The sequence below is a fragment of the Lipotes vexillifer genome, unplaced genomic scaffold, assembly GCF_000442215.2.
Source record: "Lipotes vexillifer unplaced genomic scaffold, Lipotes_vexillifer_v1.1 scaffold1017, whole genome shotgun sequence".
NCBI lineage: Eukaryota > Metazoa > Chordata > Mammalia > Artiodactyla > Lipotidae > Lipotes > Lipotes vexillifer.
In genome coordinates this window covers 2,808,885-2,823,402 of record NW_006772141.1, presented here as the reverse complement: position 1 = coordinate 2,823,402, position 14,518 = coordinate 2,808,885, and the positions used below count along the sequence as shown (strand labels likewise).

Genomic DNA, 14,518 nt, shown 5'->3' with positions numbered 1-14,518 from the left:
AAATAACACACAAGGGAATCCCAATAAGGTTAACAGCTGATCTTTCAGCAAAAACTCTGCAAACCAGTAGGGACTGGCAGGACATATTGAAAGTGATGAAGGAGAAAAACCTGCAACCAAGATTACTCTACCCAGCAAGGATCTCATTCAGATTTGATGGAGAAATTAAAACCTTTACAGACAAGCAAAAGCTGAGAGAGTTCAGCACCACCAAACGAGCTCTACAACAACTGCTAAAGGAACTTCTCTAGGCAAGAAACACAAGAGAAGGAGAAGACCTACAAAAATGAACCCAAAACAATTAAGAAAATGGGACTAGGAATATACATATCAATAATTACCTTAAATGTAAATGGACTAAATGCTCCCACCAAAAGACACAGATTGGCTGAATGGATACAAAAACAAGACGCATATATTTGCTGTCTACAAGAGACCCATTTCAGACCTAGAGACACATACGGACTGAAAATAAGGGAATGGAAAAAGGTATTTCTTGCAAATGGAAACCAAAAGAAAGCTGGAGTAGCAATTTTCATATCAGACAAAATAGACTTTAAAATGAAAACTATCAGAAGAGACAAAGAAGGACACTACATAATGATCAAGGAATCGATCCAAGAAGAAGATATAACAATTGTAAATATTTATGCACCCAACATAGGAGCACCTCAATACATAAGGCAAATACTAACAGCCATAAAAGGGGAAATCGACAGTAACACATTCATAGTAGGGGACTTTAACACCCCACTTTCACCAATGGACAGATCGTCCAAAATGAAGATAAATAAGGAAACACAAGCTTTAAATGATACATTACACAAGATGGACTTAATTGATATTTATAGCACATCCCATCCAAAAACAACAGAATACACATTTATCTCTAGTGCTCATGGAACATTCTCTAGGATAGATCATATCTTGGGTCACAAAGCAAGCCTTGGTAAATTTAAGAAAACTGAAATTGTATCAAGTGTCTTTTCCAACCACAACGCTATGAGACTAGATATCAATTACAGGAAAAGATCTGTAAAAAATACAAACTCATGGAGGCTAAACAATACACTACTTAATAACGAAGTGATCACTGAAGAAATCAAAGAGGAAGTCAAAAAATACTTAGAAACAAATGACAATGGAGATACAACGACCCAAAACCTATGGGATGCAGCAAAAGCAGTTCTAAGAGGGAAGTTTATAGCAATACAAGCCCACCTTAAGAAGCAGGAAACATCTCGAATAAACAACCTAACCTTGCACCTCAAGCAATTAGAGAAAGAAGAACAAAAAAACCCCAGAGTTAGCAGAAGGAAAGAAATCATAAAAATCAGATCAGAAATAAATGAAAAAGAAATGAAGGAAACAATAGCAAAGATCAATAAAACTAAAAGCTGGTTCTTTGAGAAGATAAACAAAATAGATAAACCATTAGCCAGACTCATCAAGAAAAAAAGGGAGAAGACTCAAATCAATAGAATCAGAAATGAAAAAGGAGAAGTAACAACTGACACTGCAGAAATAAAAAAAATCATGAGGGATTACTACAAGCAACTCTATGCCAATAAAATGGACAATCTGGAAGAAATGGACAAATTCTTAGAAATGCACAAACTGCCAAGACTGAATCAGGAAGAAATAGAAAATATGAACAGACCAATCACAAACACTGAAATTGAAACTGTGATTAAAAATCTTCCAACAAACAAAAGCCCAGGACCAGATGGCTTCACAGGCGAATTCTATCAAACATTTAGAGAAGAGCTAACACCTATCCTTCTCAAACTCTTCCAAAATATAGCAGAGGGAGGAACACTCCCAAACTCATTCTACGAGGCCACCATCACCTTGATACCAAAACCAGACAAGGATGTCACAAAGAAAGAAAACTACAGGCCAATATCACTGATGAACATAGATGCAAAAATCCTCAACAAAATACTAGCAAACAGAATCCAACAGCACATTAAAAGGATCATACACCATGATCAAGTGGGGTTTATTCCAGGAATGCAAGGATTCTTCAATATACGCAAATCTATCAATGTGATTAACCATATTAACAAATTGAAGGAGAAAAACCATATGATCATCTCAATAGATGCAGAGAAAGCTTTTGACAAAATTCAACACCCATTTATGATAAAAACCCTGCAGAAAGTAGGTGTAGAGGGAACTTTCCTCAATATAATAAAGGCCGTATATGACAAGCCCACAGCCAACATCATCCTCAATGGCGAAAAACTGAAAGCATTTCCACTAAGGTCAGGAACAAGACAAGGTTGCCCACTCTCACCACTCTTATTCAACATAGTTTTGGAAGTTTTAGCCACAGCAATCAGAGAAGAAAAGGAAATAAAAGGAATCCAAATCGGAAAAGAAGAAGTAAAGCTGTCACTGTTTGCAGATGACATGATACTATACATAGAGAATCCTAAAGATGCTACCAGAAAACTACTAGAGCTAATCAATGAATTTGGTAAAGTAGCAGGATACAAAATTAATGCACAGAAATCTCTGGCATTCCTATATACTAATGATGAAAAATCTGAAAGTGAAATCAAGAAAACACTCCCATTTACCATTGCAACAAAAAGAATAAAATATCTAGGAATAAACCTACCTAAGGAGACAAAAGACCTGTATGCAGAAAATTATAAGACACTGATGAAAGAAATTAAAGATGATACAAACAGATGGAGAGATATACCATGTTCTTGGATTGGAAGAATCAACATTGTGAAAATGACTCTACTACCCAAAGCAATCTACAGATTCAATGCAATCCCTATCAAACTACCCCTGGCATTTTTCACAGAACTAGAACAAAAAATTTCACAATTTGTATGGAAACACAAAAGACCCAGAATAGCCAAAGCAATCATGAGAACGAAAAACGAAGCTGGAGGAATCAGGCTTCCTGACTTCAGACTATACTACAAAGCTACAGTAATCAAGACAGTATGATACTGGCACAAAAACAGAAAGATAGATCAATGGAATAGGATAGAAAGCCCAGAGATAAACCCATGCACATATGGTCAGCTTATCTTTGATAAAGGAGGCAGGAATATACAGTGGAGAAAGGACAGCCTTTTCAATAAGTGGTGCTGGGAAAACTGGACAGCTACATGTAAAAGTATGAGATTAGATCACTCCCTAACAGCATACACAAAAATAAGCTCCAAATGGATTAAAGACCTAAATGTAAGGCCAGAAACTATCAAACTCTTAGAGGAAAACATAGGCAGGACACTCTATGACATAAATCACAGCAAGGTCCTTTTTGACCCACCTCCTAGAGAAATGGAAATAAAAACAAAAATAAACAAATGGGACCTAATGAAACTTAAAAGCTGTTGCACAGCAAAGGAAACCATAAACAAGACCAAAAGACAACCCTCAGTATGGGAGAAAATATTTGCAAATGAAGCAACTGACAAAGGATTAATCTCCAAAATTTATAAGCAGCTCATGCAGCTTAATAACAAAAAAACAAACAACCCAATCCAAAAATGGGCAGAAGACCTAAATAGACATTTCTCCAAAGAAGATATGCAGACTGCCAAAAAATACATGAAAGAATGCTCAACATCACTAATCATTAGAGAAATGCAAATGAAAACTACAATGAGATATCATCTCACACCAGTCAGAATGGCCATCATCAAAAAATCTAGAAAAAATAAATGCTGGAGAGGACGTGGAGAAAAGGGAACACTCTTGCACTGCTGGTGGGAATGTGAATTGGTTCAGCCACTATGGAGAACAGTATGGAGGTTCCTTAAAAAACTACAAATAGAACTACCATATGACCCAGCAATCCCACTACTAGGTATATACCCTGAGGAAACCAGAATTCAGAAAGAGTCATGTACCAAAATGTTCATTGCAGCTCTATTTACAATAGCCCGGAGATGGAAACAACCTAAGTGCCCGTCGTCGGATGAATGGATAAAGAAGATGTGGCACATATATACAATGGAATATTACTCAGCCATAAAAAGAAACGAAATTGAGCTATTTGTAATGAGGTGGATAGATCTAGAGTCTGTCATACAGAGTGAAGTAAGTCAGAAAGAGAAGGACAAATACCGTATGCTAACACATATATATGGAATTTAAGAAAAAAAAAATGTTATGAAGAACCTAGGGGTAAAACAGGAATAAAGACAGAGACCTACTGGAGAACAGACTTGAGGATATGGGGAGGGGGAAGGGTGAGGTGTGTTAGGGCGAGAGAGAGACATGGACATATATATACTAACAAACGTAAGGTAGATAGCCAGTGGGAAGCAGCCGCATGGCACAGGGAAACCGGCTCGGTTCTTTGTGGCTGTCTGGAGGGGTGGGATAGGGAGGGTGGGAGGGAGGGAGACAAAGAGGGAAGAGATATGGGAACATATGCAAGTGGGAAGAAAAAAAAAAAAAAAAGAGTGATCAGTGATGGAGATCTGAAGCAACAGAAATAGCCAGGAGAATGGAAAGGAGGCATTCTTTCTTTCGAGAGCGATTAAAGACACAGGTTGAGGCCTCCCTTCCTTCAGCTGCTGCTAAGGTGCTCCGTCCTTCCAAGGAAGCTAAGGCCGCGTTGGAGCGAGGCTCTCACATCTGTCCAGAAGCCCCCGTCTAGCACTGGCCTTGCACCATGGCCTCCATCTCGGAGCTCGCCTTCATCTACTCGGCCCTCATCCCGCATGACGATGAGGTGACGGTCACAGAGGACAAGATCTATGCTCTCATTAAAGCAGGCGGTGTAAATGTTGAACCTTTCTGGCCAGGATTGTTTGCAAAGGCTTTGGCTAAGGTCAGCACACAGGGAGCCTCATCTGCAGTGCAGGGGCTGGTGGAGCTGCCCCAGCAGGAGGTCCTGCCTCTTCCACCGCTGCTGCCCCCGCTGAGGAAAAGAAAGTAGCATCTGCAGAGTCTGATGATGACAGGGGCTTTGGTGTTTTTGACTAAACCTCTTTAGTAACATGTTCAGTAAGAAGCTGAGCTCTTTAATTTGACGTCAGCAAGGAGGCACTCCGTGCTCTGGACAAAACTGGCAGAACAGGACTTCAGACAGACATTTTCGGGAGAAATTTTTATGAACCCAATCTTGTGTGTCTTCTCATACCTAGAAAAGCACCGAAGTCATGACTGGAGAGATCTGCTCCTTGCGACTAGCACCGACCTTTTGCTGAGACGTGTACTTGATTGCACGTGGCCCCTTCACCCAAACCATAGGCATACAGACTCCCCACACCCCAACCTCTTTGGAGCAGTTCCTCAGAGCTCTCTGAGAGGCTGTCTCCCAGGCTATAGCCCTCAGTAAACCGCAAATAAAACTGAACCCACAGCACTCGCAGTGTGTGTGTGTGTGTGTGTGTGTGTGTGTGTGTGTGTGCGCATGTGTGTGTGTGTGTGTGTGTGTGTGTGTCTGTGTTTTCCAGTCTATAGTGGGAAGCCAAGAGCTCACAGCAATACCAGCCTTGCAGCTGTCATGGGGGCAAGTGCGTGATGAATGGTGTAAAGGACACTCTTGGTTGTCTACAAACATCCATCTCCTTTTCTTCTTTCCCAACAGAATCCCAATTTTGTTCAGATACGCCCCTTCTCAGCCTGTGGGAAATTAATTCCACCTTCTAGCTTAAGGGATGGGCCTTACTGATCTCAGGGTAAGTGATTGGTTCAGGAATCAGCAAGTGACTCAACTCAAGACACTGAGATTCAAGGAGATACCTGTGGGGTGCTGCTGGAATGTTCATCCTCCTTTTTCTGAGAACTTCTGGAAGTTCTCTTCATCAGAGTGTTGCTGCGTTTGTGTGCAAAGCCCTGGAATGTTGCCGCCTTGCTGCCAACCTGAGGATGAAGTCCCCCCCAGAGGAAGACAGAGCCCAGGAAAGGGCAGGAAAAGCAGCTGCAGCCCCTAGGTCATGCCAGGCCTGAAGCAGATGCTTCCTTGAGGCCACCAGCCACATAAGCTGATGAATTCCTTATTGGTTACTGATTTGCATTGCGTTTTTTTTTTTTTTTTCCTATTACTTGCAGCCCCAAACAGCCTAAACTGATAATAGACAGCAAGGCCCTTAATACAAATTAGGGCAGAGTAGTGTTTTTTGGTTTTTTTGTTTTGTTTGTGGTACGCGGGCCTCTCACGTGGCCTCTCGCTGATGAATTCCTTATTGGTTACTGATTTGCATTGCGTTTTTTTTTTTTTTTTCCTATTACTTGCAGCCCCAAACAGCCTAAACTGATAATAGACAGCAAGGCCCTTAATACAAATTAGGGCAGAGTAGTGTTTTTTGGTTTTTTTGTTTTGTTTGTGGTACGCGGGCCTCTCACTGCTGTGGCCTCTCCCGTTGCGGAGCACAGGCTCCGGACGCGCAGGCTCAGCGGCCATGGCTCACGGGCCCAGCCGCTCCACGGCATGTGGGATCTTCCCGGACCGGGGCCCGAACCCGTGTCCCCCGCATCGGCAGGCGGACTCGCAACCACCGCGCCAGCAGGGAAGCCCCAGGGCAGAGTAGTTTTGTAGAGGAGTGTGAGAGACTTCATCCTGGGTAAATTGATATAGAGGTGCTGCAGGACATCTCGGGGAGTGGACTAGGAAGCAGTTGGATGTGCAGGTTGGTCAACAGGGCTGGAGAAGGATTTGAAAGGCGTTGGCTTGTACAGGGGAGCTGGACTGAATAAGATTTAGAAAGGATGCCTATTAGGAGAAGAGCGGGAGCTCTGAGAAAAACTGCATTTAAAGGGAAGGAGTGGATGCGTAAGGGCAGTCTGCCAGCTGCTGCTGCTGGGAAGCAGGGAAGAGAGGCCCTTGGTAATGAGGGGCTGGCTGGTGACAATGGCCAGGGCATCTCCTGTGAAGGGGTGGGGGCTGGAGAGTGCAGGAGTGAGGTCTGCAAAGGTGGCTGAGCCCTCTCTCAAGTTCAGTGGTGGCAGGGGCCATGGGCAGAGAAAGAGGCAGGGAGGCCAAAGTAAGAGTGTGTGTGTGTGTGTGTGTGTGTGTGTGTGTGTGTGCTTCCAGCGAGAAAGATGTGAGCATACGTAGAGGTGGAAAGAAAGAAGCCAGTGGCGAGTGAAGATCCAGAAGAGGGTAAAAGGGGGTAAGTGGTAAAGAAAGTTCCCAAAGATGGTAGGAGGGGACTCATTCATTCATTGACGAATACTTATTGAGGGCTAGTGCTGTCCGTCACCGTGCAAGGATACACATGAGAATAAATAGGGTGCTGTCTCTACTCTCAAGGAACAGATAGTAATAGTGTGACCCACAATAGACAGATAATGGAGTGAGAAAAGTGTAAGAATCTAGGCAGGTAGAGAGCTCAGAATCTAAACTGGGAGTGGGAAATCAGGGAGGGCTTCCTGGAGAAGACAACCCGAATTAAATCGTGAAGGATGAATAGGGCTGGTTGGGGTAGGGAAGAGGGAAGCCTATTCCAGGGTACAGCATGTGCAAAGCTGTCTCCTAGGATCTAGAGGGCTGCAGGCAGGGTGATGGGAGGAATTAGGCGGGGAGGGTCACCCTTCTTGCAGGTATTTAAGTCCTTGGATGAGGACTGTGTAGAATTTGTCATGTGAAGGCAGCAGTATTTCTCAGTAAGACAGCAATATAATGGTGGTATCCTTGAGTGGCTGATTACCAAAGGAAATGTCTCTTTCACAGAGACATGTTGGGGTGATGCAGGGCAGAATACATTTTAAATACAGGGCAGAGAACTTTATGAGTCTGAGTCCAAATGAGATTCATACTTTCTAAGAATATCTCATTTAAGTTCTTTGCTGCAGGCAAGACTTGAAAGTGGAGAGACAAGGGTTGTTAATTTCCATGGAGGGAGGAAGACCTGCCCTCACCTCTCTCCTCAACTTCCCCACCGTCTCACGTTGGCTGGAGAGAGGAGACAAGGAGCAAACACATTGGCAGGGCATAGGAGCAGGGGGTGGCCCTCCCCTTCACCCCCTCTCAGCAGTCCCTCTGGACTTACATAGTAGGTCTCCACGGCAAAGTTGGGGCAGGGGGTTTCGAGCGTGGAAAGCGTGCCCACTATCTGGAACGTGCCTTCCTTCAGGTTGGCTGAGGAGGCTTCTGGCACGGCTGATTTATCTTCATCGTGCTTTTCCTCCTCTTCGGTAATTTCTTCAAGTGAAGCCCCGACGACAGAGTTAGAAAGAAACTGCAAGCAAACAGGAATTTCCTGAATACTAAGAACAACGGAGAGTAAGGCCAGTCAATGAATGACGATTCTAAAACCTGACCTTTACTGAAGGCTTGCTAGCGGTGCCACTCGTGCTTTGTACACTGGTATCTCATTGAAATTGGTTTAATTCCCGCAACGACACAGTGAAGGGTCTATTCACTATTATGACTCCCCATTTCATAGGCGAGGAACTCAGGCTCGGAGAGCTTAAAAGCTTGTTAAGGGTATTATCCTTCCCTAGCATCAGGCAGAGCTGGGCTAAATTCACGATGGTCGTTTTGTCTAACAGATAGGTAGAAATGTAATGCGATCAGCTTAGGTAACTTAAATTTGCTAGTACCACATTAACAAAAGGAGAAAGAAACAGGTGAAGTTAACTTAGGTAAAGTTTAAATTTTTAAAAATTTAGGTAACGTTTTATTTAACTCAATATATCCAAAACATTATCAGTTTAACAGGTCATCAATATAAACATTATTGAGATATTATATATTGTTTTCTTTTCCCATAGTAAGTGTTTGAAATTTGATGTGCATTTTACACTTACAGTGCATCTCCATTTGGACTAGACACTTTTTTTTTTTTTTTTTCCGGTGCGGGCCTCTCACTGCTGTGGCCTCTCCCACTGTGGAGCACAGGCTCCGGACACGCAGGCCCAGCGGCCATGGCTCACGGGCCCGGCCGCTCCACGGCATGTGGGATCCTCCCGGACCGAGGCACGAACCCGTGTCCCCTGCATCGGCAGGCGGACTCCCAACCACTGCGCCACCAGGGAAGCCCTGGACTAGACACTTTTAAACGTTCCATAACCACATGGGACCAGTGGCTATGAATAACGAAATAGAATGAGGTTGGCAAAGTTTCTTTTTTTTGTTTTACAAAAGCTGTCTTTGTGAGTTGTTTATGCAATGTTCATGGGTTTCATATGTAAATAGAAATAATTTTAATTTATATATTAGACATATAATTTATAGTTTAAATGTGTAAATAATCATGACGATAACACTCCTTGGGAGTAAAAACACAACAAAATGCCCCACCCCCTTTATTTTGATAAAAAAACAGTCCAAGTTAATAGACAAGGTGTCAGATTCAATCTCTTATTGGAATCTGTTTTTTCCAAGTATGCCATATATATTTTCATTTACCTCTCAAACACACATATTCCATTTTATTATCCCATTTCACAGATGAGGAGATTGAGGCCCAGCAATAAGTAATTTGCCCAAAATCGCATAGGCAGGGAGGGGTGAAGTTGGACCTTCTGATAATGACACCCCGGGTGCACAGGTGCCCCGCCCTGACACACTACCCAGAGACCGGGGAGAAGGGGCTGTGGTGGCATTGCCCAGCTGGGCCTGAGGACAAGAGACATGGTTTCCACGTTTTTTTAGATGCTTTATATTTCTACCCCCATATTGCTTAGTGCAGACAATAGCAATTACTTGGAATTTGAGAAAGTCAAGTCCTGATTTGTTAAGGAATAACCGGAAATCCTGTTATTGATAAGCTTTGGAAAAAATCTCTCCCAGTGAAAAGTTTTATTGTAAAAATATTATGTCGTAAAAAATAATCAGAGATCAAAAGGGGATAAAGTAAAAAGTTAAATTCTCTTCCCTCTCTCCCTCCTAATTTCAATCAGGTCACGTCCCTTTTTAAGTACTCCAATGGCTATCAATGGATTTAGAAGATAAACCAAATTCTTGACCAAAGCCCCACAAGATCTGGGCCTTTGGGCTTGACTCTGCTTTGCTAATTTACACAATAAATATCGATGAACTGCTGACCACGTGTGAGGCAGTGTTTAGTTGCTGAGCTGGGCCACATTTTGACTTTCACAGGCCCTTTCCTCCAAAAGTATATTAAAAATGATATTTTATGACTGTATATCTATAATGACACACTATCTTTGACTCTAAAATTTAATTTGCTTCCTTCCTATTTTAAGAGAAATTATAACATTTGTGCAGGCCCCAAAGCCACATGGGTCCTGGGCATGATGCCTGCTGTCCCCTGGAGCCCCTGGTTCACTGCAGCCTCACCACTCTGTCCTCTGCAACCTTTGCCTTTGCCGTGCCCTCTGGGAACTATTTCCTCGGGCTGGACCCTCATCTTGTGTGTGTCAGATTAAATGTCACCTTTCAAGAGAGCTCTTTCATGCAACTCTATTGAAAGCAGCTGCGCTCTTCCCCCAGTCCACCTCTTCTATTCTCTTTCCTTCATAGTACTTATCACCTATTGAAATATCTTGTTTATTCTAGTAATTATTTATTGTCTGTCTCCTTCCAGAAGGGCAGGGTCTTCAAGGGTCAAAACCTTTTTTGTTCTTATTTACTGTGCCAGCCTTTTAGTAGGAGCTCATGAATGAGTGACTCCCATCCTCCAGAGGTGATAACGGTTAAGTGTCTTGTGTATTCTTTGAGACTTTTTTTTGTATTTAGGTTGTCTATGTTTCATCTATCTATCTATCTATCTATCTTCTCTATATTTGTATCTATCTTTTTGAAAGACACAAGTAAGTTCATACTACTCCTGTCTTTTTAATGCTTTGCTATTGCATTTAGTTTTGGACTTCTTTTCCCGTCAGTTGCCTGATTCAGACGAGTTGGCGGGAATGGAAAGAGATCCCGGTTAGGAGGTCGGACACCTGGCCCTATGTCCAGGTCCTGCCCCCAACTCGCTAAGTGATCTTGGGCAAGCCCCTTTCTGCCTCGAAACCTCAGTTTCCTCTTATTAACAGGGGAGGAACCCCGGCTGGAACGGAGATCTCCAAACACCTGGGCTTCCAGGTGGGGCGCTTGTCTAGCCTGGGTGCAGACTGGGGATCAGGGGCTATTGGCCGTGCCCAGGACGAGGGAGAGTCCCTTAGGGGAGGCCCTGATAGCGCCCGGTGGTGCAGGCCCTCGCTGGGTTCCGGGGCTGGGGCGGGGGGCTGGGAGGTGGGGGCTGGGGTTCTCCTGTGATCCACCGCCGCTCACCTTCCCGATGTTTCTGCTGCTGTATGAGTCCAGCAGGTTTATAAACACCCTCTGGATCCGGATAACTTTCTCCGTCCGGGCAGCAACTTCCTCTTCTTCAGCCATGTTGGGAGCCTCGCTGGTTGCTAAGGAGAAAGCGTCCCTTTGGTTGCCAAGGAGATGGAGCCGCGGCCCTAGGACCGCGGGGTCAGGCTGCCCTCCGGGGTTGGGGCTGGGGCGGGGGGCGGGGCCTCCGGTTTCCTGCGCCAGGAGGGCTCTCCCTGCCCAGGGCGCCAGGCAGGCCTGCGTCCCTGCCCGAGACCCACTCTCCCCTGCCTCACGCCGGGGGCCCTCGGGCAGGGCGCGACCTCCGTCCCTTTCCTCTCTCTCATTCGGTAACTCCGGAAACACGTCCCAGTGTCCACCTGACACGGAGCACTAAAAATACCGATGAATCTGATGAAAAGGTAAAACCGCAAGCCTAGGCTTCCCCTGAAATGTTGGAGCACTTGTTGGAGTGCTCCTGTGGGGCGGTCTGACCAGGAGGGCGTGACATAATCCTCTACTGCAAAGAAGGGCTGTTGCCATGGAGTTTCGGGGTCATGGTGTGGTCCCCACTGTGCTGCCAGTCGCTGCTTGGTCCACTGGGCTCAACTGGTTTAGCAGTTCCAGGGCTGGGGTGGGAGTGACTAGCAGCCATTTGTGCTGGGGATTCACCCCCATTCACAAAGGGATAGAATTTAGACTTTGCCCTTTCCAAATCAGGTTAGACATGCAGTTGCCGAGATAAACCGATTTGTCTTATCACAGAACCACAAAGGTCATGGTGGACTAGATATGTATATCCTGTTATCTTAGAATAGTAAATATTTTTGTGCTTTAAACATTAACTTGTTGAATGTAAATATTTAACAAATGGATTGACTGTGTACTTTTTAAAAAAATATTGCCTCAGAAATTGGAGATGGCCAGGGAGCTCCAGACAGCCTGGGGGTTCTGGGCACTCAGGCATTTGGGAGACTAGGCTTTGACTTCCAGCTCTGCAGCCATTTATGGGAGACTGGGGTCAACCTTTTAACCTTACCCAAGCTGTTAAATTGGCTGTAAAACAGGGGTGAAACCACCAACCTAACAGGGCGGTCAGGATTAAACAAGATATATGAAAGCACCTTCTGAAGTGGTCTCCAAAAGTGAAATTGCTTTTTTTCTGCAACACTGAAGCACACTTCTACCAATGGGAGTTTTTCATTCCTTTTTTCGTCCCCACCCCGACTCCCTTTCCTTTTATACATATGTCTTATTGAAACTTCTGTTTTGATAAAATAACACTTTGAAATTTTGCAGACTTAATTTGGGAACAGCTTGCTCACAGCAACATTCTTTTTTTTAGTATCAACAAGAAACTGCTGTCAATTTAAATGTAAAAATACTCATGTAAGACCAGTACAAAACTTGATGGAATAAATACTCTTCAGCATTCTTTCAAAAGGTCTATTAGATCAAATATTCTAGAGTTCACTAGTTGCCTCATTTCCAGATTTTCAGTTTGACCCTATTGACATGCAGTTAAGCAGGCAAGTACTTTTATTCAACCGGTCATGCTACTGTAACTCATTTTTGTTTCATTCTTGTTTACATTACTGATAACATGTAAATGAGCTAGTTACAAGGGGATGGCTTCCAGAGAATTTTATATCATATTGGTAGGTTAAGAAAGGAGATTCTATTGATCAATTCTATTATGTCAACTAAGGGATCTTTCTTCTCCTGTTATTCCTTTCCTCCTTAAAAATTTTTTTTATAGTTTTATATCATAATGGTAGGTTAGGAAAGGAGATTCTATCGATCAATTCTATTATGCCAACTAAGGGATCTTCTCCTGTTATTCCTTTCCTCTTTAAAAAAATTTTTTATATTTTAGTTTTTGTTGAAGTATAATTGATTTACAATGCTGTGTTAGTTTCAGGTGTACAGCAGAGTGATTCAGTTACATATATAGGTTATATTGAGTATAGTTCCCTGTTCCTCTTTCAAAATCAGCTTTCATGTAACCACAAAGTTCAGGGGATGCTTTTATTGACACATATGGGGATGGCTGGTGGAGTCAGAAGACCTGGGTTCTGACCGTACCCTCCTGCTCACAGGTGGGCTGCTGAGCAAGTGCCACAACCTGTCCAAGTCTCAGCTGGACATGTCACACACAAAATGAAGGGGTGAAAGGCAGAGTTCTAAAGTCAACGTGGCACGTATCAGAATGTTTTCCTACCCTGTTCCCCCTTAACAATCAAACCACACATTTCGTGTTTTTGAACACTGCCGAGAGAATAGTGCAGTGTTGTGACGGGAGAAGGGAATGAATGCTCAGTACCCCAGTAGCTGCTGATTAGCTGTGTGGGATGTGTAATGATTGATTCTGGACCTGGAGGAAAGGTGGGAAGTGTGTCACTGTGGGAAATGAGGTGTGCATTCTCTTCATAATCATACTGCCGCTTCAAGGATCCTGGGAGCAGGCACAGCTCAGCACAGATTGGTGCTTTTGCTAGAAAGGGATGTTCTTCAGCTGGTTTGAACACCGTTATCTATTGCATTTCCCTTCTCTAATTAGTATATAAAAGCTAATGTAGAAAATATGAAAAAGAAAATGAAAATTACTTATCTTACCACCTAGTGGTGGCTACTATATTAACATTTGTAGGATATTTTATTTCATTTTTCCTTCTGTTACATATAAGATTATTTTTCAAGATGTAGTTTTAAATCCCCTTTTTCCTGTAGTATACTTTTCTCCAATTTTAATGGCTGCATATTTTTCCATCAAGAGGATCTGGCAAAACTTAACCACTTTTTAGAGCCTTTTCAATTTTTCATTAGCGAAAATGACATCCTTGTTGTGTATCTTCTGCTGAATCATGTCACTATGCTAGATTTCTAGGCTATTACCAGCACAGAAGTTATAAGCTTTGTAAAGGCTTTATTACCACTATTTTCCAGAGAGGTTTCACCAATATATCTTCCAATAGCGTGTAACTATGCCTCTCACTAAATCTTTATTGATATCATTATATTTAAATAAGAAAAACTATTAAATTATTAGGTAAAATGGCTCAACATAGCTAAGCCTATTTTCCTTTCTTGACTTACTGGTCTGGTCAAACATCCTTTAAGTGGTTACTGGACATTTGTATATTTTTCTGAGTTGATCATATTATTTGCCCTTTATCCTCATTTTTTTTCTTACTGACTTATAAGAGCTACTTATTTGGAGGTTCTTTCTTTCTTTTTCTTTTGGAAGTGAAATCAAGGCTTAATTTAAAAATTTAAAATTTAAAAATCTAGGTAAAATGAAGGTTTTAGTATCTAGTGGAGGCTTTG

The 14,518-nt window shown here is 42.9% G+C and overlaps 1 protein-coding gene and 1 pseudogene across 1 annotated transcript in view; one reads left to right on the top strand and one right to left on the bottom strand.

The window, feature by feature from the left end:
- AK7 (adenylate kinase 7) overlaps nucleotides 1–11,314 on the bottom strand; it is a 64,973-nt gene extending 53,659 nt beyond the window's left edge. Inside the window, exons 1-2 of the mRNA XM_007447330.1 lie at nucleotides 11,168–11,314; nucleotides 7,977–8,165 (exon numbers count right to left, since the gene is read on the bottom strand). Of these exons, the coding sequence (XP_007447392.1) occupies nucleotides 7,977–8,165; nucleotides 11,168–11,272 (294 nt within the window). The 5' untranslated portion in view covers nucleotides 11,273–11,314. The remainder of the gene's footprint in view (nucleotides 1–7,976; nucleotides 8,166–11,167) is intronic.
- On the top strand, nucleotides 4,652–4,965 carry LOC103086964 (60S acidic ribosomal protein P1 pseudogene; annotated as a pseudogene).
- Nucleotides 11,315–14,518: the final 3,204 nt, after the last annotated feature.